At 37.8% G+C, this 25,367-nt stretch overlaps 1 protein-coding gene across 1 annotated transcript; it reads left to right on the top strand.

Moving 5' to 3' along the window:
• The first annotated feature begins 3,218 nt into the window (after window positions 1–3,218).
• On the top strand, window positions 3,219–24,684 carry pitpnc1b (phosphatidylinositol transfer protein cytoplasmic 1b). The gene is made up of 11 exons (XM_055047511.1): window positions 3,219–3,374; window positions 3,449–3,864; window positions 9,986–10,134; window positions 16,372–16,460; window positions 16,962–16,969; window positions 17,095–17,166; window positions 18,945–19,037; window positions 20,218–20,373; window positions 20,888–20,951; window positions 21,520–21,606; window positions 22,930–24,684. Exons 2-11 carry the CDS (start codon window positions 3,817–3,819, stop codon window positions 23,088–23,090), a joined length of 927 nt encoding a protein of 308 aa, XP_054903486.1. The 5' UTR covers window positions 3,219–3,374; window positions 3,449–3,816; the 3' UTR covers window positions 23,091–24,684.
• Window positions 24,685–25,367: the final 683 nt, after the last annotated feature.

Raw genomic sequence — 25,367 nt, 5'->3', positions numbered from 1 at the left:
AGTGTCCACTATGATTGTGTACTGCTTTATATGCTTTTAGTGTACCTAGATGTAGGGCCAAAGCATACTGTAGAAAAGTTCTCTACTCTTTGATGTTTATTTTGTTCTTCTTTGGCTTTGTGCTACCCTGCGACACACATTTACATGTTTTGCATCTCAGTACAAATGATTTGCATTTGTGTTCTCACAGAGTAGACTGATTCAGTGTTTGCAGTGTTATGTATCTGGACACAAATCACATGTAAATAACATACGCTGCATGTGATGTCAAGCGATACTTGTCAAGTCTCTTCTATATCTTTGCATTATTTGTAAATAGTTCACACTGACTTTTCAACCAGGCAAGCAGATAAAGTTCATACTCCAATACATATCTGTTCAATTGCTCAAAGAAATCAATCAGGAATCAATTTTACGTTTGGCCCAAAAAGTCATCTGAGAGTCTTGCCATTTTGTCCCCAGATCAACCTTTAACCACAGTTAAATTATCAAACAAATCTCAGATTCACTGCTGAATGTACGTCTGAGTCTCAGCCAGTCGGTCTTTAAACCGTGATGCCGCGTGTGCCGTCAGAGTCAATGCGAGTCTGGGGAAAAATTCAGGCTGAGATGAGCAAAGCACACCTCAGCTCTCTGAAGTGGCTTCCCTTCTCCAAACACTGATCTGATAAGATAGCAGCAAACCCCACCAGGAATTTATTTTCACTGCTTTTTCAGTAAGGAGCTGATGATAGGAAAGACACTTAGAGAAGAGAGAGCTCCTTCAGCTCCATCTCTAGACGCAGCCAAAGAAATCCGCCAGAGAAGAGGAATCCAGGCCCGACTGTTGGTTTTGGGCCACCAGCCTGAATCAGAGAAATCAAAACATCTGCTTCTCCTATTTGATGGAGAAGTAAAAATATGCGGCAAGCAGCAGCTGAGTACCCCATGACTCAAGGACAGACAGGAGTAAGATATTAGGACTGCTTCGATTCCACTACTCATTGACTGAGAGTGGATTCAATTAAACCCAGCTGAAGGTCAGGAGGAAATACAATGTGAGCGAGTCCGGGGGCTTTGCTTCATGGCAGCTCTCTTGGCTCAGGTAATGTTTAATCCAGTGGCCCACTCTGTGTGACGGCCATTCATACACTCAGAGTGAACTGAAGCGAGCTGAGAAGAAGAGGAGGCGGAGGGGGCAAGGGGTCCGTTTGAGGAGGCTGCTGCCAGTTTGGGCAACAATTACCTAGGGCAGTGCTTCTCAAACGTTTTATTCCACTGTGACACCAGAAAATATACAAACTTCTCCAAGCTGATACATTACAAAACTGTAGTATAGCACGAATCCTTGGGACTTTTCTGTGTTATTAAAATAAGTACATAGAAAAGAAATGACATGATTGGTTGAAGGTTATGATTTAATTACATGTCACAATTTCCAAAGTGTGGGAAGATTACTTGTAATGAAGTTTCACTCAAGATTTCCCTGAAATCATTGAAGCCTTTTTTTTGTTGTTGTTAGTTTTTTTTTAAACAAAGGCTAAAAACTTAATATCTTACCTGTCTTTATAGCATTTTAGCATAGCATTTCAGAATCAGCTATCAGCATTTAGATACATACCTTAACACTGAGATTTCTAAACTCAAGGGCTGCTCCTTTTGAGACAGAGACAAAAAGATCAGAAGTCCTTTTCTCCAGCAGTCTGAATGTTTCTGCCTGCAGAAGCTGAAAATTATCTCTCTCTTCATATCTGCGAAATGTCAAAACCGAGGCTGAGAACTTCTAGCTATTTTTTTTTCTTTTTACGTTATTTAAAAAATTTGATTTATGTCCACAAAGATTTTAAGGAATTTTGGAAAGCTCAGATAAATGTGTCATTGTTTTGATTAATTCACAACATGGACAAGTCTGATTCTTACATAGCTGTTATGTGCTCATGCTTTAAGATGCCACATTATCACAGGATCAATAAACAGGAAAGACGTCATATCATTCAGGGTGGAAAGAGTTATGTTTTGGTGCAGAAGGGAGTGGTGCACTTGACAGAATAGATGGGATAATTAGGAAAGAACCTTACAAGGAACTTACTGAAACTGACTTGTGTATACTGAAATAAAATCTCAAGACATCAACCAGAAAGGTAAAGCCTGGGCACAAATATGTGTATATTACCAAACTACCTACATAGTGGCTAATATTTTGAAATAGACACAAAAAGCTCTCTTTACAGTCCCTTAAACAATTTGAGAAGTGTATCTGAGCTAGAAAACATATAAACCTGAACTCAGTTGCACAAGTTCAGTCAGGGTGAATTGTGCAAAATTCCTGCAAGTGAGTCAGACGGACTTTAATTTATTTGATTAGAACAGCATGCATTAATCAACATTAGCTCAATTCATGGCAGTGTAAATATGAAGGAATTAGCTTAAAATTCTTAGGGCAAAGAATTTCATCCTTCATCCTAAGATAAGCAAACACAAAAACCAAAACACTTCACCAAAAGGTTCAGAGAACAGAACACAGTACACATAGTTCTACTAAAAGAAGCCAAGATAGGAAAATATATTTGTAGAAAATAACTAAGACATTCATTTAAAATTTCCCTTTCATAAAAAACAACACAAAAAAAGTTTTTAAAATTTTGTTAAAACTGTCACTATGTTGGTTTGAGACAGACAAATTACGAATAATAAAATGCAAAAAAATCCTTACTAAATATTTTAGCACTTAGACGATATAAATAGCATTGTTAATTGTAAATGAGTCTGATTTGACATCTGATGGAGATAAAAATGTACTCCTTTTTTACTGTTCACATGGCATAACTTCAGCTGTAAGTAGCCAACAGCTGGTGTTTGTGGTTAACTTTACTGGAAGTTCTCAATGTTTTATTGACTGCACTTCTCTTTTGAGAGGTTTTTGTTGAAGTAAAGATCTGTGTGCTTTTACAGCTCATTTTGGTGAGTGCTGGTGTTTATAACTCCAAATAGCAGTTCATGCATTAGCATGCCCTTACAAAACATATCTATGCCAAAAGTGCCTCTGGGCGTAGATGTAAAAAAAAAAAAAAAAAAGAAATCTGCATGATTTCAAAGTTGTCGGTTAGAGAAACACCATTAACATTGACAGCCATCTTAGTGACAGAAACGAAAGAACAGATAAAGATCATGGAGGGAGGTGACACAGGTGGAAAGGAATGAAAACACAGTGGGCGGGGAGAGGATACTCTCAAACAGAGAGGGAAAAAAAACAGATAAGGAAAACCGGCAAAGGAATTTGTGAGAGGAACTGAAAGCAGAAGAGGCCGGTTTAGAGAGGAGGAGCACCGCAGAGACAGGAAGGTTACACATGCAGAGGAATTAAACAAAGCTCAGACAGAGCCAGGAGGGGAAAGGTTGGTTAACTGCAGGTCTTTTTTTTTTTTTTTTTTTTTTACCTAAGCTAATTACCACTTTGCTCTTACTGCAGCACCAGTAAGGCAGGGAGAAAACAGCAATCAGAGAGGACGGAGACAAGCAGCAGCCAAGGAGAGAGAACTAACAGCAGTTAAGAAGTCAAGTCAAGATTAATTGAGGAAGAGAAACCAAAAGCAGAGACGAGCCTCGGAGGAGCGAGGGGGGGAAAAGTAAGAAAACAGTTGACATTCATTGACTTCACTCCACGGACTCCTGACATCAGCAAAACAAAGGGGGGAAGGAGAGCGGCTGTAAAGAGGTCACTGTGGTCCATGTGCTGCGTGCCTGAGCAAGTCTACTATGCAAGCGAGACAACACAGATAAACAAACCAAAGCACTGAGACTCTGTTCACCTCCAAAAGTGTTCCCTGCAGCAGCACCATGTTGATGAAAGAGTATCGCATATGTATGCCACTGACGGTGGAGGAGGTAAGTGTTTGTCTTTCCCACGCTCATGCAACACACACACACACACAAACGAACCACTACCCTCCCTCTACTGTAAACTAGCGAACTAAAGAGAAGGTTAATTTGCCATGTGATCATATATGATCAACTTACAATCTAGAAAAGTGTCATTGTGATGATGGGGAATGTTTTCTGAGGGTGTTTTGGCCCGCTGGATCTTGAAGCATCCCTGGTTGACCGAGATGGGCAGCATCTTCACAAAGTCAGGCTTCTATTGTTTTACTGCTGTCCCTCCCTCTGTGTGTGAGTGTGTATAATTTACAAATGAGGGAGTTGTGTATCATTCAGAGCAAATACAGAAACTAGTCAAACTGGTTATGGCTGACCAAGACCTGAGTTCAGACAAAGCCACTTGGCCTGCAGTTTTATTCACATAGAGATCCTGTTATAGGGAGGAGAGTGAGAGAGTTATTCCCTCAAGTGTCCTTCAAAAGAAATGTCCTCATCCTCTCCTGTACACACCTCCACTCCCCCCCACCTACCCCTATTCCTCACCTCTATCTGTTACCACAACAATGACAGTGACAAATAACAGTCCGGAATGGGATTTACGGTATCAGTGCAGGACACACGTAAACTTGAGCTTGCAGCAAATCCTCTTTTGGCTGAATGTGATGCAAGTTTAAATGCAGCTTTGCCTGAGGATGTATCAAATGAAAAAAATGCTACTTCGTTTCATGCCATTTACAATATTTAAGCCAACATGGTGCATGAAAAGAGGTGGATTATGCACATTTGGATATCCGCTACCTCTTCTGTTACACAATACTTTTCTTCTGTGCCGTGGGATGCTAAGAGCTACGCTTTGCTTGTGGAAAAGCTTACAGGTAATGGTCTCTCAGTTGGTAGAGTGAGTCAGTACGGTTGACGATTCAATCTTTGCATTGTTGCATCGTTTGCATGTTTGAGGAAGACACTAATTGACATACTGGCTGGTTTGTGGGGCACGCCTTGGTAGCAGAATCCACTTCTGCCTTCAAAGCAACCAGGATTCTTCATTGGAAACATTAAATGTGAACTAAAACATGCTATTAATAGTTGATGTGGATCTGACAGTTGAACATCCATGATGCAAATCTGTCAGTCCAAAATACCTCAACTAGATCAACATCAGTTGATGGTGAAGGTCTTAGAGTAAACTCATTGTTCCTGTCTGAGATGATTCTTCTGTTTTGTCTCGGTGCATCCGTCCATAGAAGTCGTCATCTGAAGAAGAAGTTGTTTTCACCATGTCTAGATTTTTAAAACCACCGAGTTGAAGTCATGGGACTGACATATTTGCTCTTTGCGTTACCAAGCAATTCAACAAGGGCATCTGATAAAGCCTGTTGAGAGTACGGGCTTTATCAGACATGCTCTCAAAGATGCTTCCAGAAGGCCTTACTGGGTTTGCTAACACCAGACAATGGCTACAAATGAAATTTGGAATAATGTTTCACCAGGGATTTTTTTTTCTTCAAATTACATCAAATTTACATTCATTCTGTGTAGATATCTCTTAGCATTGTAACATGGTTTAAAAGATCTCTGTACACTTCATTAAAAGCAAAGCTGTCTTTATATGTCAAACACTGTATGTGAGCTAGCTAAATATTTGCATTTCAACTTGAGTATAATTGATGAAAATGTCACAAGACGATAACATTTCTGGAGGGCAGAGTTAGTACTAGTTACAGCGAATGCTTAAGTCAACAGGAGACTGTCACTGCCTCTGGGGTTTTTAGGTGTAACATCTTAACATCTTAGTTAGAACGTGACTCACCGGAGCAACCAACACAAAAACTGAAACGATCTGAGCAAATTCACCACAATTATCTACGTGAGTTATTGCTACATACAAGGGGGAAAAAATCAATAAATGACAATCGTTTGACTTTTGAGGACAGAGCTGATGGAAACTTTAAATTGTTACGTTAGCAGCACCTGGTGCTACTGTAGTGCTTACACCAGCTTGCAGCTGAAGAAGGAACATGTTGTTTTATTTTTAGCTGTTTTTTTCTACAAACACTACTGAAGGTTTTCAATGCTATTTTCTCTGCTGCCCTTTGTGTAAAGACACTGATTGAATTTTTAAGCCACACTCCCTACAAAGCTGTTTTCCATTTGGAAATAGATTTAGCTTAACTTTATCACTTGTGTAATTGTAGCAAACATAAAATAAATTTCCATTTTTAGTCAGACACAGCAGCTGTTTGCAACTTTCAAGTTTAAAAACAGTTGATGATCCACAATCTTGTGGAGTTAATTGTTTTAGTTTGTATGCATGAATATAAATGCTATAAAACTTACAACTTTACCCATTTAAGTCCTTATCAAAAGGCCTTCAGAGAAATTTTCCTTTAAATCTGAATGCCAACTTCTACCATGAGAAAGACAGATAGTTTGCAGATGGCAATTTCTGTCTGTTAAGACAAGTATGGATTAGATGGATTTAGATGTGACTTTTTCATCTTCCAAACTGTAATCACCTGAAGTCCATTCGACTGCTGTGAGATTTATTGCTCATGACCTAACAACAAGAATATTTCACTGTTACAGAATCGCCTGAAATCGTAGACACTTGAAACTGAAAGTGAAACTGATAGCATGACCGACTTTCTGCTAAATCGGGTGATAAAACGCCTGGTCTCTTGAGAGTTCTCAAATAACGTAAGAAAAATAATTCCCAGAAAATAATGAGATTCATAAATACAAAGCCCCAAAAATGTAAATGAAAGGCGGCGATGTCATGACAAATGTGATGTTCCCCATTTATATAAAGCAAAATACTGCCAATTCCACAGCCTTGATCCTGAAATGCACACCATATTCACAACAGGAGTGCATCAACAACATGACAAGACTTAATGCTTCACCAAATTTTGTTTATTTCTTGTGGCTTCACACAAGGACTTTTTGAAATGCTTGCACATAGGCAAGATGGGAAACTGGCAGCAGATTATTAACTAACGCTCATTAAGCCAAATTATTTGTTTTTCAAAGAAATGATAACTAGAACAGAAAACTACTCTGCTAAAGATAATCTTGTTGTTTTATCTTAACACAGGACTAAGGGAGTGTCAATGCAAGGTGGTTTCTATTTTGTTTAGAAGTGGAAATTGCAGCTGCGCACATGCGCATGAGAGATTTAATCATAAGGAAACTGAAGTATATTTTCTTCCAGTCACACTGACACAATGAGCAGAGTTTCCATCCTGATGTGACAGGCTATATTTACACCTTTCCAGAATTCATGATGGCTGCATTGCTTTAAGACTGGTCTTAAAAAAAACAACAGTAGGAAGAAACATGCCACAAAAAAAAACTGTCAACATGTGACAAATGGCAGCAGTTCAGTCCACGATAGTGATTTAAGGACAGAAAAGTCTTTAATAAGGTGAAAAGATCTCTAGCATGTGGAGGAGGTACTCAGTGCTGTGGTGTTAAAGTACACATTACTATGATTAATTAAGTCCAATAAACACCCATTGAGTAAATATTGAATGTTGACACTACATTGTAATTGGAACAAGAAGGAGTGTCACAAGATGTCAGAAGTGAAGGATGGTATGTAGATGTCTACCCTCCTCATTTCTTTCTTTCTTTTTTCTTATCTTTTTCTGTTACTTGCTTTTAATTAAAACTCTGCTTTTGTGCCACTTCAATATAGAGCAACAAAATGAATAGCATTACAATGGCAACAGGAGCAGATTACATTTAATAAACCACTCTAGTGCCGTCATTGTAACGGCATTAAAGCTTATTAGATTTTAGGGAATAATTCAACCATGATGCGCAGTAAATTACAGAAATAAAGCAGAAACTGGTTAACACTTGAAGTAACACAAAACTGTGCAATTTGGCCTAAAAGAAATGACAAAAAAGGGACTGTGGATTTCTGAAAACACAGAAGTGATTCTATAAGGCTGAGCACAGCGAGGATCACTTCACATGCCCAAAGGAGCAGTAAAAGAAAATACTCCAGTCACAGTGCCTCATCAGCAGCGGGTACAAACTGGCGCTGCAGCGGAGAACAAAGTCCCATCTTCCTCATTAGGACTGTACACATTCACCCTCCCTGGCCAAATTAAATTTTAAAAATTTTGAAATGGGCACTTCAGGGCAATATTTATACACACCAATGCGCTGTTAAGAAAAAAAAAAGAAAAGAGATGTGAAAGCTTGTACCCAAGAAGCTGTGATCAAGTGTCTGTCAAAACAAAACCTAACTCTATAGCTGTGATCATGGCCTGTTTTATTCATGCTACTACTTCCTCATTGCAGATGAATTTTCTATTATTTCTTAAAAAGGAAAAACAAAGTGACCAATTTGATATAGCAGGCCTTTTAGCTATGATTTTATTTTTATTCTTCTCTGTGTGATTTTTTTTAAACATATTTCAGCTTTTGTTTAAATGTCAAGTCAATTTGTCCTTATCCTCCCAAAATCAGAAAGATGGCTGTGTACTGCAAGGCTTGTTATTTCATGTTAAAGATCCAGAGCAGCTTTTGACTTTTAAGATTAGACAAAATATGACAAGATATGAAAGCTGCACAACAGAAGTGTTATCTTAATGGGAGGATCTTCTTTTATTGTTGCAACAGTGGGACTAAAGAACTGCTGGTTCACCTTTTTGCAACCACAGCAGGTCCAACCCATCAACCACACCAACACACATCTGAGGATATTCACAGCTTTCTGACACTGAAAGCTGCCACAGGAGACCCTCTAGGTTTTGTGGTGCTGAATGCAAATTGCTATAAAGGAAAATGTCTATCTTTCTCATAATCAGCTGTTACTGTGGTGTCAGAGGGTACATTGTTTGGCGGCGAGAGGCTGCTGTTCTCATGCAATGAGTGTTGTTATTATTGAAGGACAATGTGTCACTCCATCCCAAACAATACTTAGATGGGTGGTGTCAAGAGAACAGCCAGAGACGGGCCAGGTTCCAAGTTATGCCAGTAATATGTTGCATCATAACAACTTGGGCTGATCAAAAAAAATTAAACCGAAAGAAAAGTGAAAGTTGCAGAAGTGTATTAAGGTTCTCTATTGGACTATTAACTCTGGCATTAATGCTTAATACAATTAAGACAAAAGTTGTGGTTGTAAAGTATCGTCAGTCTGTTCATAATTCACAACCAGTGTCATCTGAATGAACGAGTATAATGTAAAATGTATTTTTTTGTAAAGCTTTTTTACATGTTACGATGTTATTCCATAATCAACAACATGCCTAAAGTGTCGCTTTGATTCGTTCATGCATATTTGAGAAATCCTTGAATCTCCTGTGTCTAAATGCTAAATGCTCTCACAGCAACACCTGGTAGAACTGCTAGTCTGCTGAGATCACCATACAAACTACTTCTCAGGCCAACGCTCCAAAGAATGATGGTAAACGGTCAAATGAGAAGCATTGTTGTCATGATGTGCTGAACTCTGAGGATTCACTGAGTGCAGTAATTTCTATTGGGGAAAAAATAAAAACCCACTACACATTAATGGTCAGAAAAGCTGTCAGTGCTATATTCGGGCAAAAAGACACTGCTAAACACAGAATCATTGGACAAGGATTGCAGAGAGAGAGAAAAATAAAACATGGGCTACATAGTTAATGTGGACAAAAGGTCTGTCATTAGCTTTACCTAGGAAAGAGCCACTGCTAAATAAAGATGCAAAAAACTAGAACTAATCTACTGAGAAGACAAAGAGTGCACAGTTCATATCAGCAGACGTGCTTTTGTTGGCTTCACCCACTAAAAAATAAGTTTTCTTTCATTTTGGATACTATCAAAATGAAAGAAAACCAAAAAGAGTGCACAGTAGTGAACTTAAAATTGATTTATTGTGCTCCCTTGAAAAGGTTTTGATAGGTCTATGACCTGTACAAAATGTGTTAATTACATTCTTTTGCACAAAATTTTTCAAGATAATAAAATTTTAGTCTGGTCTGTTCTGCCTATTTTGAGCTGCTTTCAGAATTAGCTCTTTTAGGGCCTCTTGTCACTTATATTTGGAACATGTTTTCTAAACACTTTTTTTTCTCTCTCTCTCTCTGTCTCACCACCATAAACATTTTCCTGGTACGTTTCTGGTCTCCAGTACAGGATTGGGCAGCTCTACATGATCAGTAAGCACAGCTGTGAGCAGAGTGGTGGGGGCGAGGGAGTGGAGGTGGTGAGGAATGAGCCGGATATTCACCCTCAGCATGGTCCTGGACAGCTGACCGAGAAGAGAATCTACCTCACCAGGTATGAGATCATCTCTTTAAAGATTGTGTTGCTGTGCCAGTAATCCTGTTTGCAACCCCAACCCCAGCCTTAAGTTGCCAGTTCTATCGCTCTGATAACAGATGCTGTGTCATCTTTAGTCTCTTGCCCTCTTGCAAAGCTTTGCATCTTTTAGATCCAATCTTCAGAAAGGCGACTGTAACCTGTCTACATCCACGTTCAAGGAATCTTTTTGTCCGCAACAGGCTCAGTGTGAGTCAAAGTGGTAGCTGCTATCATTCCCTGAGCTCATCATCCAGTAAACCTTTAAGCGTTCTAATTGTGTAAGTACAGGCCTCCAGCTGGGAGGAAAACGTCCACATCATTTTGATGGCTGTAATTGCAGGATGTGAAAGAAATTAAAGCCTCTTATCATTTCCTCTCTCAGTGTTGAAAATTGAGCTGTCAAAGGCTTTAAAGCATGTGAATTAAAAGTGAAAATTATAAAAAAAAAAAAAAACAAATATTAGCTCTACCAATAGACGTCAATTATATCATTCTTATTTTAATCAGTACTATGTCTCTTAATGATGTTTTTATTGGGGAAGAAATATGTTATGTTGTTTACACGACTTTTTTAACTGGTAAAGAGCATCTTGAAAAAGACAATTTTGATAAGTCTGTGACAAACCTTTAGTTGAACCGAAAGTGGCTACCATTTTGTAAATATCAAGTTCACTACTGTGACGGGTAATACAGGAGAAACTCATTACTTACAGCTGGGCCTGTGGGATGGACCGTCATTGGCTGACAGTCCATCCGTCTATTTTAATTGGCGGATAATTCTGTCAGTCATGCTAGCTATAGCCTGTTGCATGGCATTTTTGAAGGGGTAGCTGAATTTGCACAGCAGATCCTGAGGTGGAGCTGCTCGCCAGATGCGTTTAAGGCACTTTTTAAAGAAGGAAATTAAAGTGATTTATACTGTACATTATTTCAAACTTTAATTTAATTTTAGATCTGAATAATTCTATAATTTGTGCATACACAAACATATAAGCACAGCTGAATTTTGCAAATCCAGTGCCGTAAGTTTATTTATAAGCTCAATTTTCCCTTTTTCATGTATTTTACTTGAACTTAGAGTCAGGATAAAACTCCCTTTGAGACATCCTCAAGGGTACCACATAAGTATAAACACATTAATTTATTATTTCATATTCTGCCTTCAGGCAGCTTGGAGAACACATTCCACATCTGCTGGATATCACAAAGAAAGTGTTTCTGCCAACATTGGATTTTCTTCATCTTCTGGGCAAATGGCTACTGATTTAAAGGAGCTGAATATAAGCCCCATTAAACAGATGGATATCAGTATGAAAAGTGAAAGTCAATGTGGGAATCTGTAAAATTTTATGTCCCTAATAACCACTATGAGCTGTTTCATTTTAATAGACTGCCATTATAAAAAATATATACTTCTTAATTGAATACTAAAAAACAAAACATTTTTCCAATAAGTCGTTATTGCATGATTAAGATTATTTTTTCTGATTCGTGTGATGTTGTATATAAAAAAAATTAAATTAGTGTTAAGCCCTTTAAAGCCTTGCTCTTGCAAAACTCTTACTCTCAACCTTATCAAATCAGTGGTGAGAAATGACACCAGTAGAACCAGATCTGGCGTGACTGGTCATCGGTCAGGACTCAATGATGCCTGAGAAGACAGAAATGAGGCACATAGAAATGCAGAAGCATTGGACCAGGTGTACTTTATGTTCAGGAAGATTACACAGGAACCGTCTTTAAATAAATATCATTGTTGCTGACAGATGTTTAAGCTGGTTAACTATTTACATAGACTTTGTTTACATGAAAAGACTCGCTACTGATGCTGTGTAAATCTCTCGAGTGTGGAAGGATGCAGGTTGAGGCGACACGTTTTAACCATTATTTCTCATGTCCAATAGCACTTTTGACATATGTGTCACTATTCGTCTGTCCCCCATTTTGTAGTGTGCGTCTATCAGAACAGAGGGTGTTGAATTTACATTGTTGCACTGGGTTAAGGTTAGATGGTGGGGTTTAAAATTCAATGTCTCCTCAAATTGTCAGTTCTTAGCTTAATTGTTCAGAAAAATGTCAAGCTGCTGTGAGTTCAAGAGGTAAGCATGCATAAGTGAGTTAATTTTCATCAGTGTAGACAGAGCATCTGCATAACATTGCATGAGAATAAGTAATATTACTAAGTCATTGTTGTGACATTGATGTAGCACTTACATAACTTCATAGCAGAGAAGCAAGTGCAGTATATTTGGCATTTCATTGGTGCAACATTCTATATGTACACATGTTCAAAATTATGTGGAACTGTGGCTGCACTGTTGCTTAAGTCCCAAACATGCATTAAATTAAGCTAAACCATGATGTACTATAAAACAAAACAGTTATCAAATAATCTGATAGGGGAATTATGAATGGTTGAAGGGAAACTTTGAATCCTGCAGCTGGTGTAGGACCTGAAAGTAGAATTCAGCTTAAATTGTCTCTCACTCGAAATAGAGGAACATCTTGGTAGCCAAATACTGGAAATGAGGCTTCAAAACTACATATGGCATATCAATGGGTGAGGTTACAGTGGCTCGGCCCATTTATTATATAGTCTAGAGTCTGGTATGCACATAATTTTGTGCTATATTAGATTAGCAGAGAAAGCGCATGAGGAAACTGTGCAGCTGCATTTTGTTGTTTCAATTCATGACTGTGATTGGTTGCTTTAGTGTTAGGTGACTGATAACACTCAAATAAACTCTTCAGGAGAAGCAATAATTTTGCACCCTTAATTACATAAGTACCTGAGCAAAGTCTGCTCAAGTGCCATTTGAGTTAATCAGATTTTGCTACCATTTTGGCAACCGGTCCAGCAGAGATAATGTTTATGATTTATATCAGAGGTTACTGTTATGGTTGTTTCTGATATTGAGCTGGGAATGCTAAGGCTATGAAATTATCTGATAACTACATCCTTTTTAGTGACAACCTAATACATATATATTAGCAAGTGAAAGGTATTGATTAGCCCTTGTCAATCTGGATTTTATACACTGCGTTCATTAGTAATGGTGGACATAAGCCCCTTTCATAACATAACAGGCAGTCAGAGTGAAATGACCTTTTAATTGAGCAAAAGAAGCACAAACCTCAACACAAGCCTTCCTTCAATTTTGTGCCCATTTCAGTCATAATGTGCACACAGTTGATTAGGTGGGTGACAAACTGATGATGACATGGTTGCAACTTACTGATAACCAAATCCTTTTCTTGTTGTTCCTTTTGGGATTTTGTGTGAGTCTGCAGTGCAGCATAGTCTCGCTTGTTTATCTTTTGCAACAGACTCCATGATGTTACACATTACAGTCATACGTTCATAAGCAAAGTTTGCTTTATTTATTTTTTCTATGATGGAGCTCATTGCATGGCTTCATTTGATGCAAGTTTCATCTTAGTCAATGGAGCATCTTAGAATAAAATAAAACTTTCATTAAAATAAATCCGTAGCTCAAAGCAGCTCATCATAAAAAAAAATGTCACCCATAATACTATATAGCATAGGAAACACAAAGAAGATTAATCAAAAGTTTAAAAATGTGAAAATAAATTTAAAATAAAGCATAAAACGCCATCTATTCAAATTGAGCGCTTATGGGTTTCTTTGTTGTTGGAACACAGTTAACTGCGTTCTCCTCTGAATCTCTGCCTGAAGGTGTTCATTCACCCTCTTTACACAAATCACTCCCATAATTTCCTCTTTTTTTTTTGACCTGTGCCTTGGAACACAAATTCTGAAAGTTATTTTATATCACCCAGGCCACACTAAAAGTATACTTTTTTTTTTTTTTTTTTTGCAATGCTAATTTGAAATCCTTTTTTTTTTTCAGTTGTCAATTCAGACACTAGTTTGGTCAAAACACAATTGTCCAGTGAAAGGACTGACTTTTTGCAAGTCAGTCATTCGTACAAAGGGCAAATGGGCTCTGGTTTTGTCCAGCTCAGCAGTTCCTGTGCCATTGGTGTAACTTTGATCACACAAACATTACTTGTTGTTTTATTTTTTGTTAATAATTATCTATTTAGCACCGAAAATAATGTTTAAATGCTTGTGAAAAATTAACCCTAAGCAGAAACAGTTGATTCAGCAAATCAGTGTTACTGGAAAAATAAGGCAAGGGTTTTAGTTTTTATAGCCTTTAAATTTGACTTTAACTATGGAAAAAAGTCTTGACATCTAACTTGTAGTTACCACTTAAACTTTTATGACTTGACTCGGAATTAAAAAGTAATATTTTTGACTCTCTGTGTCTGTTAAAGTAGTGCAAGAAACAGTCCTTAACTGACTGTAAAAAAAAAAAAACAAGGGAGGTGTATTTATTTTCTATAGCCAGAGAGTCTATATTATATCAACTGAAACACCAGCACAAAACATTTCATCCCTTTGTTACATTCAGGAAGTTACAGTACTGTGCTGTCATTTCACTATCCATGCAAACAGCTGCCTTAATTCCAACAACCTAATTCATAAATGCTGTTTAAAGCAACAGCCTGTGTTTCAATGTTCCTGCAGTCCTAACCGGCTGCTCTTTGATCAGCTTCACATCTAAAAAAACATTTTTATTAACAGATTTTGAAATATTTTAACTGCAGTCAGCAGTTTTCAGCAGAGATTTATCTGGCTCATTGACCCACATAAAGCTCCCTGATGGGACAATGATCAAGAAAACAGCAGAAAAATTAAAGACAGTGAGCTCATTCCAGGCTAATCCTCGATTTTATTAGTGTTTTCTGGTTTTGGCTTAAATTGGACAGAATAAAAGCAAAAATAACTTAGAAGTTTTTAATATTGCACCTTGTTCTTTGTCTCCAACTGTTTGATAGCAGCAGTTTAGCAGAGACCAAGCTGCTTTTTTGATGGTGCAAATAGTCGTAAAGAAATCGAGCATCATTTTATGAATTTACAACTCGGGGTGTGTAAATGTGTACAAATAAAAATGTTGAAAAATTCCAATTATAATCTAGATTTCTTGATTTTTTTTTTTTTTTTTTTTAGCCTGAATTTAATGAGAAGTGGCACTTTTAATCTCAAGCCATAGGTTTTGGCTCAACTCATTGATTGTGTCTTTAGTTCGAATTACCAACTAAAACCAGATATATCCACAATTTTTCAAAACAAAACAAAAATAAGTGATTTCACTTCTTTTTGCCAAATCACCCTATTTAAAGAATCTAATTATAAAAAACTAATGTTAGTGCATATTATTTTTCTACTCCAAGGCCATAAATGACAGAAAAACTAGTAGAAAAACTATGGAATTTCACCTGCAAAATTTCTACAATGGCTTTTAACACTAGAAATAATTTGATGGAAAACCCCCAGAACTGCAAAAATAAAATCCTAATGAGGGTATTAAACTGTTACCTTCATCTGAGGGAGGAGTAGTTTTAATGGGCTGCATGGTAGCTAAATTAATAAGCATACTTTCTAAAACATTAAGCTGTTATTTTTAATGCATTTACCTTACAAATCTCTTCATGGTTTATCAACCATGTGCGCTGTGTTCTTGTTATTTGTTCTCAATTCGTACTCAAGCATAAATCAGTCAAGGTTTGAAAACCACACACGGTAATTCCCAACGATGTGCAGATTAAACCAAACCAAAGAACAATTTCATTTGTTTTAAGGTTAAAATGGTTAAATGGATGGGCCCAGGATACATTATTCTGTGTTGTTTTATTCATTGCATGCTTATAATGTAATCTGATCTAGAGAAAAAAAAATGGCAAGAATTCTCCAAAGTCATTTTCTAACCCAACTCATTACCTTAATGCAACCTCATGTCTTGTTCCAATCACCACTACTAACCCAAGTTTTAATCCTTAAATAAACTCTTGAGGAAGCAAAGAAACACTCTCGCTCTGGAGGATTTTTCTAATCTATGTTTAAGTGTTGGGCATTGAGTGCTCCTTACTGAATACACACAAAAGTACACACATGCACATAGGTACAGTCACTGCACAATGGACGTTTGCTCACTTCAGACATGTGACTTTGAAGCAAATCAGCCTAGCAGGTATAACTGAGAACGAGTCATACTGTAGAGGAAATAGCCTCATGTAGCTCTAAGTAAAACACTTAAGATTTCTTTGTCTCCATCTTTAATCTGCCTCTTGCTCCTCCCAGTTTTAAGTCATTTTGTGATATTTTCTCATTGGCTCCAATTTCAGTAAACTGCCATCCTGGATTAAAGCTTTTGTGCCAAGAGTTTTCTATGTGACAGAAAAGGCGTGGAACTTCTACCCCTACACCATCACAGGTGAGTATTTCTGACTGAAGGAGACAAAGACAGACACGCCACCAGTTAAGGTGTGATAAAACTGTCTGCTCACAGACTGTTGCATTACATCTTATTAATGGGAAGTTGAGTGGAAGAAGGACAGGTGGTAAACATTTGGAGTTCCTTGTCATCTGGTGGTGATGGTCCACTGTATTTTATCAAGATAGCATGCCTGTCACAATAATCAATAAATCAATTAATCGCACGATAAACTAAAACAAACCCAATAATTTCCATTGGTATGAATTATTGTGTCTAACTTTTTTCCTCTCTTTCTAAAAAATTAAAAGTCCTGTTTGTTTTCTTGGTCTTCTGTAATATTACAAATTTCTGAGAAGTTGTATTTGTGATTTTCATTGGATGTAAATGAAATCAATGTATATGCATTCCTTACATTTATGTGTTATTTTTTTATGCACATGCATTTGACTAATTAATGTTATTTCTCTCTATCTACATTTAATGTTGCTGATGTTGCAGAGTATTCAGTAAGTGCTCTCACATATTATCTACCTATGAACACAATCAAGCTGATCTCTTTTTAGAGGTCACTGGATTTTCTTGACCACCTTCCTTCGCTCACTATATGTTCTCCCATGTTTACCTCATGTAGGTGTCATTCGTCCCCAAGTTCAGCATCCGCATTGAGACAAGGTTCGAAAACAACAACGGCAGTAACAACAATGTGAGTACGGGCCTAACGGGGAGAAAGCCAGAAGATGGAGTGATCATAGAAGACGGGGAAGAGAGGGAGACAAAAGGAGAATGAGAGGAATTGCAATTTTCTCTGCAGTGCCACGAAAACGTTCATCAAGTTGATGTGGCCATTACAAGGAAAACAAGCAAAGCACAAAATGCACTATTGGCAGATCTATTAACCAGACGTGCTGTGTGCTGATCATGGCTGCCATGCTGCATTTCGTCCATGGCCAATGCACATCAACACACTTGGACAGAAATTTACTAGCAATTGCAGCTCTGCCTGGCCCCTTGTTCCTGCTCTGAGTAATTGATCAAAGTTAAAAAAAAAAAAAAAACCTGCTTCAATTTACTTTGACTTATTGAGAGGAATGCTGTGATTCTTATTTTAAAGCTCTGAAAAAGCTTGAAAATAAACTCCACTTTGATTACAGCAGCATTATCTAACAATGATAAATGTAGTAAAATCCAACCTTTATTTAATTTTGAGTACATTTATTCAGTGGAGTGGGAAAAAAACCTGGGATACAAAATTATTATTATTATTTTAATCCTTAATGCCACAATTATTAGCACTCCATAAAAATATCTACCTAAAAAGCTGAAATTATCAGGAGATACATTATTATTGATATTTTACATCTATAAGTTACATTGTCAGTTCTTTCCCTTTGCCATGGAGGTAGAAATATGCAGAAATCTGCCAAATAGACACTCTTCAAAATGGTTAAGACAAGAGAACATGTATTGAAGTGTGGAAATCTTACGGTCAATAACATGTCAATACACCCGGCTTTCTCTGCTTTTGAAGTTGCACTTTCTTTCAAATATTTTAGATATGTTGAACGGAAAAATCCACTAACAGGCAGATTTTCTAAGATTAATTTTAAGTTCTGCTCAATGAAATTTGAGGCACAAATAGGCTCAAATTACTTTTGTTGATCTCAATGAATATTCACAAAAGGAATTAATGAAGAAAACCTCAACAAAACTCAAGGCTTCTAAAATAGGATGTTGTTTACAGGATTTTGCAGAGTTTTTCCCATGAATTTTAAAATTCATGGGCACTTCTCTATTTGCTTGTTTGGTATCTTCTGAAAAATTACAATTAATCTATACAATTAGAAACATATTGTGATGATATGAATCAGACAGTTTTGTTACAAGAACAGACTGAATAAGGAAATACCTGAAGTGATCATAGAAGAGGGGGAAGAGAGGGAGATGGCAGCATTCCATGGGAATGAGCAAGCAACACACAAGCACAACATAGTAACAGAAGCGCAGCTGACAGCTATTTCATGTTTTACTACTTGTTAGTTATTACATAAACAATCTCAGAACTGCATTTTAAGAGATGTTCAGGAAACGGATCAATTTTTTTTTTGCTGCTCATCCATGTTTGCGCCACACTTTCTCAAGACGAACTGCATTCTGCTTTCATAACACCTCTGTTTCCCTCCCTTTAATATCCAACATACAGGCTTGTGTTTTCCCTTATCCCCTTCTGTGCTTTTTCTCTCTATCTGTTCTCTCATCTGTTTGCTCCAGTGTGATTTCCTCCCAGGGCCTCGGGGTGGGATATACAGTAGTGAGGGGTGTTATGGTGTGTGACCTCCGTTTTCTACACAGTTACTTATCTACTCTTATCCCCGCTCGGTGCTGAGTGAGTAATGCATGCGTTTACGTGTGTGTAAGTGTGTGCGCGTTCATGCATCTGCAGTCATTACACTGCGTGACCTCCTCCCATCTGTCTGGATGTAGGTGTTTGGGGACAAGCCAACCCCGGAGGGGAACGTTTGCTTCCTGGACATCCTAACTGACCCCATCCCAGACAAGCACTACAAAGAATCAGAGGTACGTGGGGCAAAATTTATAGAACAAATGAAAAAATGAAAAACAAAATGAAATACTAGCAAGAACACCATAATAATAATAATAATAATAATAAACCTACGTTGTTGAAATTACTTGCACTTACATCTTTAATGTTTATTACCCAAAGTTGGTTTTATTTTCTTTGCCCTTTTTGTCATTTTACAACAAATTACAATGTATTTGTTGGGATTTTTATGTGTATTTTCTAAAATGATAGAAAACATAAACAGTTTTTACATTTTTGTAGAAGTAAAAAGCTAATCCAAATGTGGTTTGCATTTGCAGTCAGTCTCCTTTCTTCAGTGCAACCAACTGGCTTTCTTTAAACTTCGATGTAACATGAAGAGATGTCATGTGAAGGCTGGACATCTTTTAGAGAACGATTGTTAAATAGCATCATGAAAACCAAAGAATATAGTTGTATAGCAGAATTAGACATGTTTGTGGTCTTCGTTTTACACAACACAGGAATGTAAAATACTTTTGCAGGATCTGCAATAAAAGGATAATTAGCTCCAAAAAAGCTAAGCTGGATTGTTCTTTTAGCTCGAGCTATATGATTGGCTCCTCACTCTGCACACATATGTAAAACCTTTATGCTCTAAAAGCTTTTAGGTGGACGAAAATGTTCTCGTCCATTAAACACAAATAAAAATTGTGTCTAGCTTTAGGTTTTTCTCCTGAAAAATAAAACAATAATACCCTCACATAACTCAGCCTCTCTGCCTTCCTTCTTTCCTTCTCATCCGAGATTTCACACCTCTTTAGTGCCTGCGAGCCCTTAGCAACAAAGGTGAACTCACAGGTTTGTGTGCAAACACCATGTAGAAAGAGCTTCAAGCACAAATGCATTCTAACACATGCAACAAAAAAAAAACAGTCTACAATACACCAGCGGATTATATTAAACAAGATTGTGAGAACATAAAATCCCAACCATCGTCTGGTCTCAGGTGCATAATATGTGTATCAGTTTTCCTCCTCAGGGCTGTGTTGAGCAACACCCAGCTTACATTCCACACAGATATCATTCATCCTCACACGTGCAGCAGCTTATAAGAACGTCCACAGGCATCTGTAGTTGCCTCTGAGAACACCGCACAGTTGCAAGGTTTCTGCAGATTCAGCGAATAACCCCAATATCTTTTACCCCGTACAGGATCTGAGTCTCTGGCGGTCAAATAAAACCAACCGAGGGCCTCTGGAGAAAGGCTGGACGGACAACCACAGCCCCATTATGTGCTCCTATAAGAGAGTGCAGTGCAGCTTTGAGGTCTACGGCTTCCAGACCAGGACTGAGGATTTCATACATAGAGTGAGTCAGTTTTATTTCTGCCCACTGCTAATGCAACGTGTTTGAGGACGAAACTGATTGTGTTCTGTTATCAGAGTGTGCCTTTTGTGGCATGCTGACACAAATAAATCTTCGCCACATTAATTTCCAGACATTAGCTTAATTGCAGGCACTATGAGGGTGGGCAGTCTCAAATGACCTCTCCACTGCTTCTCATGTAATTCAGTAGAACTAACTCTGCTGTTTCTGTTCTCCTCCACAATGAGGTTAAGCAATGAAGCATAAAGTGAAGCTCAAAGTGTTTGTTTATTCATGTTCATAAACGTTTCAGGTTATATTGTTGATGTAGGCTCCAAAACAGCCCATTTCCTCCAATTAATTAAACAAAAAGATGCTCTGACTGTGACAATAATATGCTGCATAACCATCTGAATAATAGTATTCAGACAAACAGGATAGTAGCAGAATTCACAGCTAAGCATTTTTTGCTAAGATGTTTCTGCTTGATGTGATTTAGTTTCTTTTGTAATTTCAGATTATTAAAGACATTCTTCTGGTCGGCCACAGGGAGGCAGTTGCGTGGGTTGACGAGTGGCACGGTTGGTCAAAAACACAGTCATGTATTTAAAGTAAAAATGTTCATAGCTTCCACACTTTGAAATTTTACACATTTCATCACCACAGATTTCAAAGTATGAAAAAGTATAGAAAATTTGACATGTATTCAAATTAATCCCTCCAACTCTAGACCTTATTTTTCCTCTATTTGATATGGGTTTGTGATTTGACTGGGCCATTCTTACAACTGAGTATGCCTTGATGTAAATTATTGCATTGCAAGTCTACCTGTAGTCTCAAGTCATTTTCAGTTTCAATCAGGTTTTCTTTTAATGTCACCTTTTATTTAGTTCAGTCCACTCTACAGTCAACTTTGACCAGCTTCCAATTACACATTGAAGAAAAACCATGACCAGTAGCAGTACTCTCAATGTTCTTTAATTTTCAATCTATCACTTTAGATATTTAATGGTAATGTTGTAAACCAATGTATCCACTTCCTTCTACACCAGTCAAATGTCAAACGAAATCCTAATAAATGTATTGCAATTTATGATTGTATAAAATGTGTATTTTCTATGACCCTCTATACATGTCGTTTTCCTGCAGGGCTCAGCTTGGAGGAGGTGAGGGAGTACGAGAAAAAAATGCAAGAGAAGACCAACAGCAAAGTCAAATCTAACCAGAACAACTCAGGTGAGGTTGCTTCACCCGATCTGCACGCCACTGAAATTCCCCCGAGGATTGAAGGTGAGATTGTCCAGCAGCATGTGAGAGCAGTGCAGGCAAAGGCAAAGACGACGGGAGGTGACTGTAAGTGTAGAAGCAAATAAACCGTGAAACACACATTTGAGATCTGTGGAATTATTGCTGAATTCTGCAGGAGAGGAAAGAAGAAATATAAGACAGACTGATTTTCTTTAGTTCACATTATGTTCTTATGTAATTGTTATTGGTCCGTTTACCAATACAAACTCCAAAATATAATAAATTATTAGCTGTGCATCGCTGACATGCCTGACGAGAGCAGGTTAGTGGCTTTGCAGTGCCTTACAAGTGTCCAGGTGGTAGGAGTACATCTGTGGGAGAAAGGCGGAAAGGGAAGAGCAGTTGGAAGGCATTTCACTAAACAAGGAGCAGCAAGAAGGGAGTGTGTGAAGAAAAGGACAACAGAAAGACAGATGTAGTGTGTGTGTGTGTATGCATGCTTATGAGTTAGGTTAAAGATGGTTCATGAAGTGATAATGCCGCTGTGTCGCTCTGATAAACAGTGTAATGCAGCCACCTGCTGCACTCCCCTCATCACGAGCCCTCTCAACATAAATAACCAGCCGTTGCAGCACTTAGCTGTAAATGTCAGACCTGGAGGGGGCATGAGCACGGGCATACAGGAGAAATCAGTGTGTGTACGTGCATGTGCTTATGTGTGTGTGGTCACCCTGCCCCCTGCTGGTTCCTCTGGTGAACCTCAGGAACTTGTGGGAGAAATCAAAGGTAGAATTTCCAATATGGGTCGAACCATTTTGAGCCTGCTCTCTCTCTCTCTTTCTCTCTCTTTCTCTCTCTCTCTCTCTCTCTCTCTTTCTCTCTCGCTCTTGTTCTCTCTCCCTCCTCTGCGTGTGATGATGAGAAACATCAAGTTGCAACCAAACTGCAGTCATTGCTCTACCTGAAGCAGCTAGCCGCACTGCCCCTACAGGCCATAAGTAGCTAAAGCATTCAGTCAGTGAAAATACTGTAGGTTTCATTTCATTCATCTGCTGTAATAAAAGTAAATGGATGTCATTTACTAGAGAGAATCTAAAAAGAAGTTGAGTGCATGAGCTGAATACCATTAGGGGATTAGAGTAATGGGAGCCAGAGTGTATGTCACTACTTTATTCATTAGAAAACTCAAATAAGTAAACATAATATGTCCTTTTTCTTTCAATTTACCCTTTTTCTATGTGATTTCAGTTTGCATAGTGAGTATGACATGATATACAGTTTTTTGTCAAAACATCTGTCCATCTTTCTCAGGCCCACAGGATTCCTGCGCTCGTCCTGCGATCTCCCGCTCCATCTCTGTGACAGACGAGCATTCCCTGAAGAAGATGGGAGTGCAGACGGTGGACGTGTCTGGCGAGTCAGCCTCCTCTGTGCTGCACTGTCCCATGCGCCTCAACTCCACTCCAGAGTGATACCTCTTTGCCCTATGGCAACACAGAAAACAAAGTCTAACTTTGTGTCAATGCCAGCAGCAAGGGTTATGTGATGTTATTTGTCAAAATGCAACAAGAGCCACAGAATTTCTGCAGGCATTGGCAAAAAATATTTGGGATGCATAGGTATGGAAAGCTAAAAGTGCTAAAGTCCAATAAATAAATCATTTTGAAAATATTTTTTTTGTTATGTTCACATTATTAATAAATCATTTGTATTCACATTTATGTTTTCAATAGAAGCTTAAAAAGGATATTATGCAGTGATTTACTTGGGATTCATTCAATGTATTTCTTCAGTGGTTGTAATTCATTTTAAATTTATTCTATGCCATTTTGCATAGTTTGCATGTTCTCCCAATGTGTCCAACCATGAAACATGTATGTGTGGTTCACTGGTTGCTCTTAAAAGTTGGTGCATAGTTGGTAGAGAAATGGAGACACACTGACCCCTGATAGAGACACAAAACCCTCTGTGACTAAGCAACATGGATGGACTTATTGGACTCTGGCACTTTTGAATCTCCATATATGACTTATCAGTGCAGCTTTTAATGTCTTCAAAGTTCAATTGAAAATTGGCTTGAAAGTAAACTTGATAGCAGTAAAGTTCTCTTTATACACACACACAAAAAAAATGTAATTAATGCATTTTATCAGGTTGGCTTCTTGTGATAAAGACTAGCTACTTCCTCAGGTCAAATAAGTTTTTAAGAATCAACCTCAGTGTTGCTACAACTGTTATATTAGGACAAATCTAATTCTTTTTTTGAACCAAAACGAAGCTGCTGCAGGGTGCAGTCCCTGTTCGCTATACAGATAAAAAATAGTATTGATCCTCATGTAATTGCTTTCCAGAGAGCCCAAATAGTTGAATAATTTCTTTAATTCTACCACATTATTGAATAGCAACATTTCTTACTTTCAACTTGAAAGCACTTCTTGTTTTGCACAAATGCTTTAAAAACAAAAATTGTCTTTTTTCTACACCAAAAAATCTCCAAGTGTCCTTATCAGACTCCAAACATGCATGTCCGCACTTTCCATCAGTTCTTTAGCCTTGCAGGAGCACGCACACCACCTGAAGGGATCTACTATTGTTTCCAGAAAGCAATCTACAGACAAATGCATGAAGAGTTTAATAGGGTAAATCTAATGCAAGCACAGTGGAGAAGGGAGGAGACGCTCAATGCAATGGATCAGCTTCTCTTCTCCCCCTCAGCCAATAAGGTCACACCGGGTGTATTGACAGAGGGCAGTGAGATGTGGTGTTGCCTCCCCTTATCGCTTTAGTGGGTGCTGCAAATAGGTCAAGCCACGGCTAAGCCACAATTATGGGTCAATGATGTAAACATTTATGATACAATAAACTAGATTTTTTTTAGATGGGATTGTAGGTTAGTAGAGTAAGCAAAAGTACGATACTAAATATATACCTGTATAGAATAAATGTCTAATATGTTTTGAGTTTCATGTACTTTGTTTGAAATAGGTGGAAATGTGCTAATAAATAGCAGCATATAATCAGTTATGTGGTGTTTGGATCAATAAATATTTTTTTATTTCTGATAAATGATTGAATTGTGTCATATTTGCACTAGTAAGTGTCAATGTCAGCTATGTTCGATCTGTATTTACACACAAAAAAAACATCCTGGTATTTGTAAAACCTCTACAAAAAAAGGAAAAGACTGAGGCTGAAGTTGGTGAGAGAGAGTCATCTTCAATAAAACAAGTTCTGTCCTGACAAGGGCATTAGCCACTCCTCTAAAAATATATTTCATGCACAATTACGGTTTGTAAATGCAATGACAGACAATTACCTTAAAATTTGGAGACATGTTTTATTCTAACAAAACTAAAATGAAAAGGTTTAACCATTGTTATTTCCACTATCCTAACTCTGAAGAGAGAAGGCAACAAATATTTAATCGCAATTTCAAGACGTCAGGAAGTTAAATCCTAACTGCAAAAGAATCTTCCAAACTGGAAAAACAACATCAAAAATAACACCAATTCAAGTACAATGAAGTCAGAAGTGATGCAAACTGTTATGTGAAGCTTGTGAAGGGATAACTTGAATATTTGACTCAAGTCGTACAGTTTATAGGTGCCGTCATCTCAAAAACTTGTAGAAACAGTTTCGACAGCCTGCAAATTGCAAGAAATTAAAAAAAAAAAAAAAACGGTGTAAACAGAAGTAAAGATTGGGAGTTGGGCTTGTGTGCATGTCTGTCACCACAGCGTCAATTTAAA

The sequence above is a fragment of the Poeciliopsis prolifica genome, unplaced genomic scaffold (assembly GCF_027474105.1).
Source record: "Poeciliopsis prolifica strain line A6 unplaced genomic scaffold, Auburn_PproV2 SCAFFOLD026, whole genome shotgun sequence".
Taxonomy (NCBI): Eukaryota; Metazoa; Chordata; class Actinopteri; order Cyprinodontiformes; family Poeciliidae; genus Poeciliopsis; species Poeciliopsis prolifica.
The sequence above is the reverse complement of the archived record's forward strand: the minus strand, read 5'-3'. Positions and strand labels throughout refer to the sequence as shown.

What these genes read in the sequence shown, in the direction of transcription:
- pitpnc1b (XM_055047511.1), top strand. Translation starts at nt 3,817, where the DNA reads ATGTTGATGAAAGAGTATCGCATATGTATGCCACTGACGGTGGAGGAG. An exon ending in CTGAGGATTTCATACATAGA is followed by an intron (nt 20,374 to 20,887) that starts GTGAGTCAGTTT and finishes TTGTAATTTCAG; the next exon opens with ATTATTAAAGACATTCTTCT. An exon ending in ATCTAACCAGAACAACTCAG is followed by an intron (nt 21,607 to 22,929) that starts GTGAGGTTGCTT and finishes CATCTTTCTCAG; the next exon opens with GCCCACAGGATTCCTGCGCT.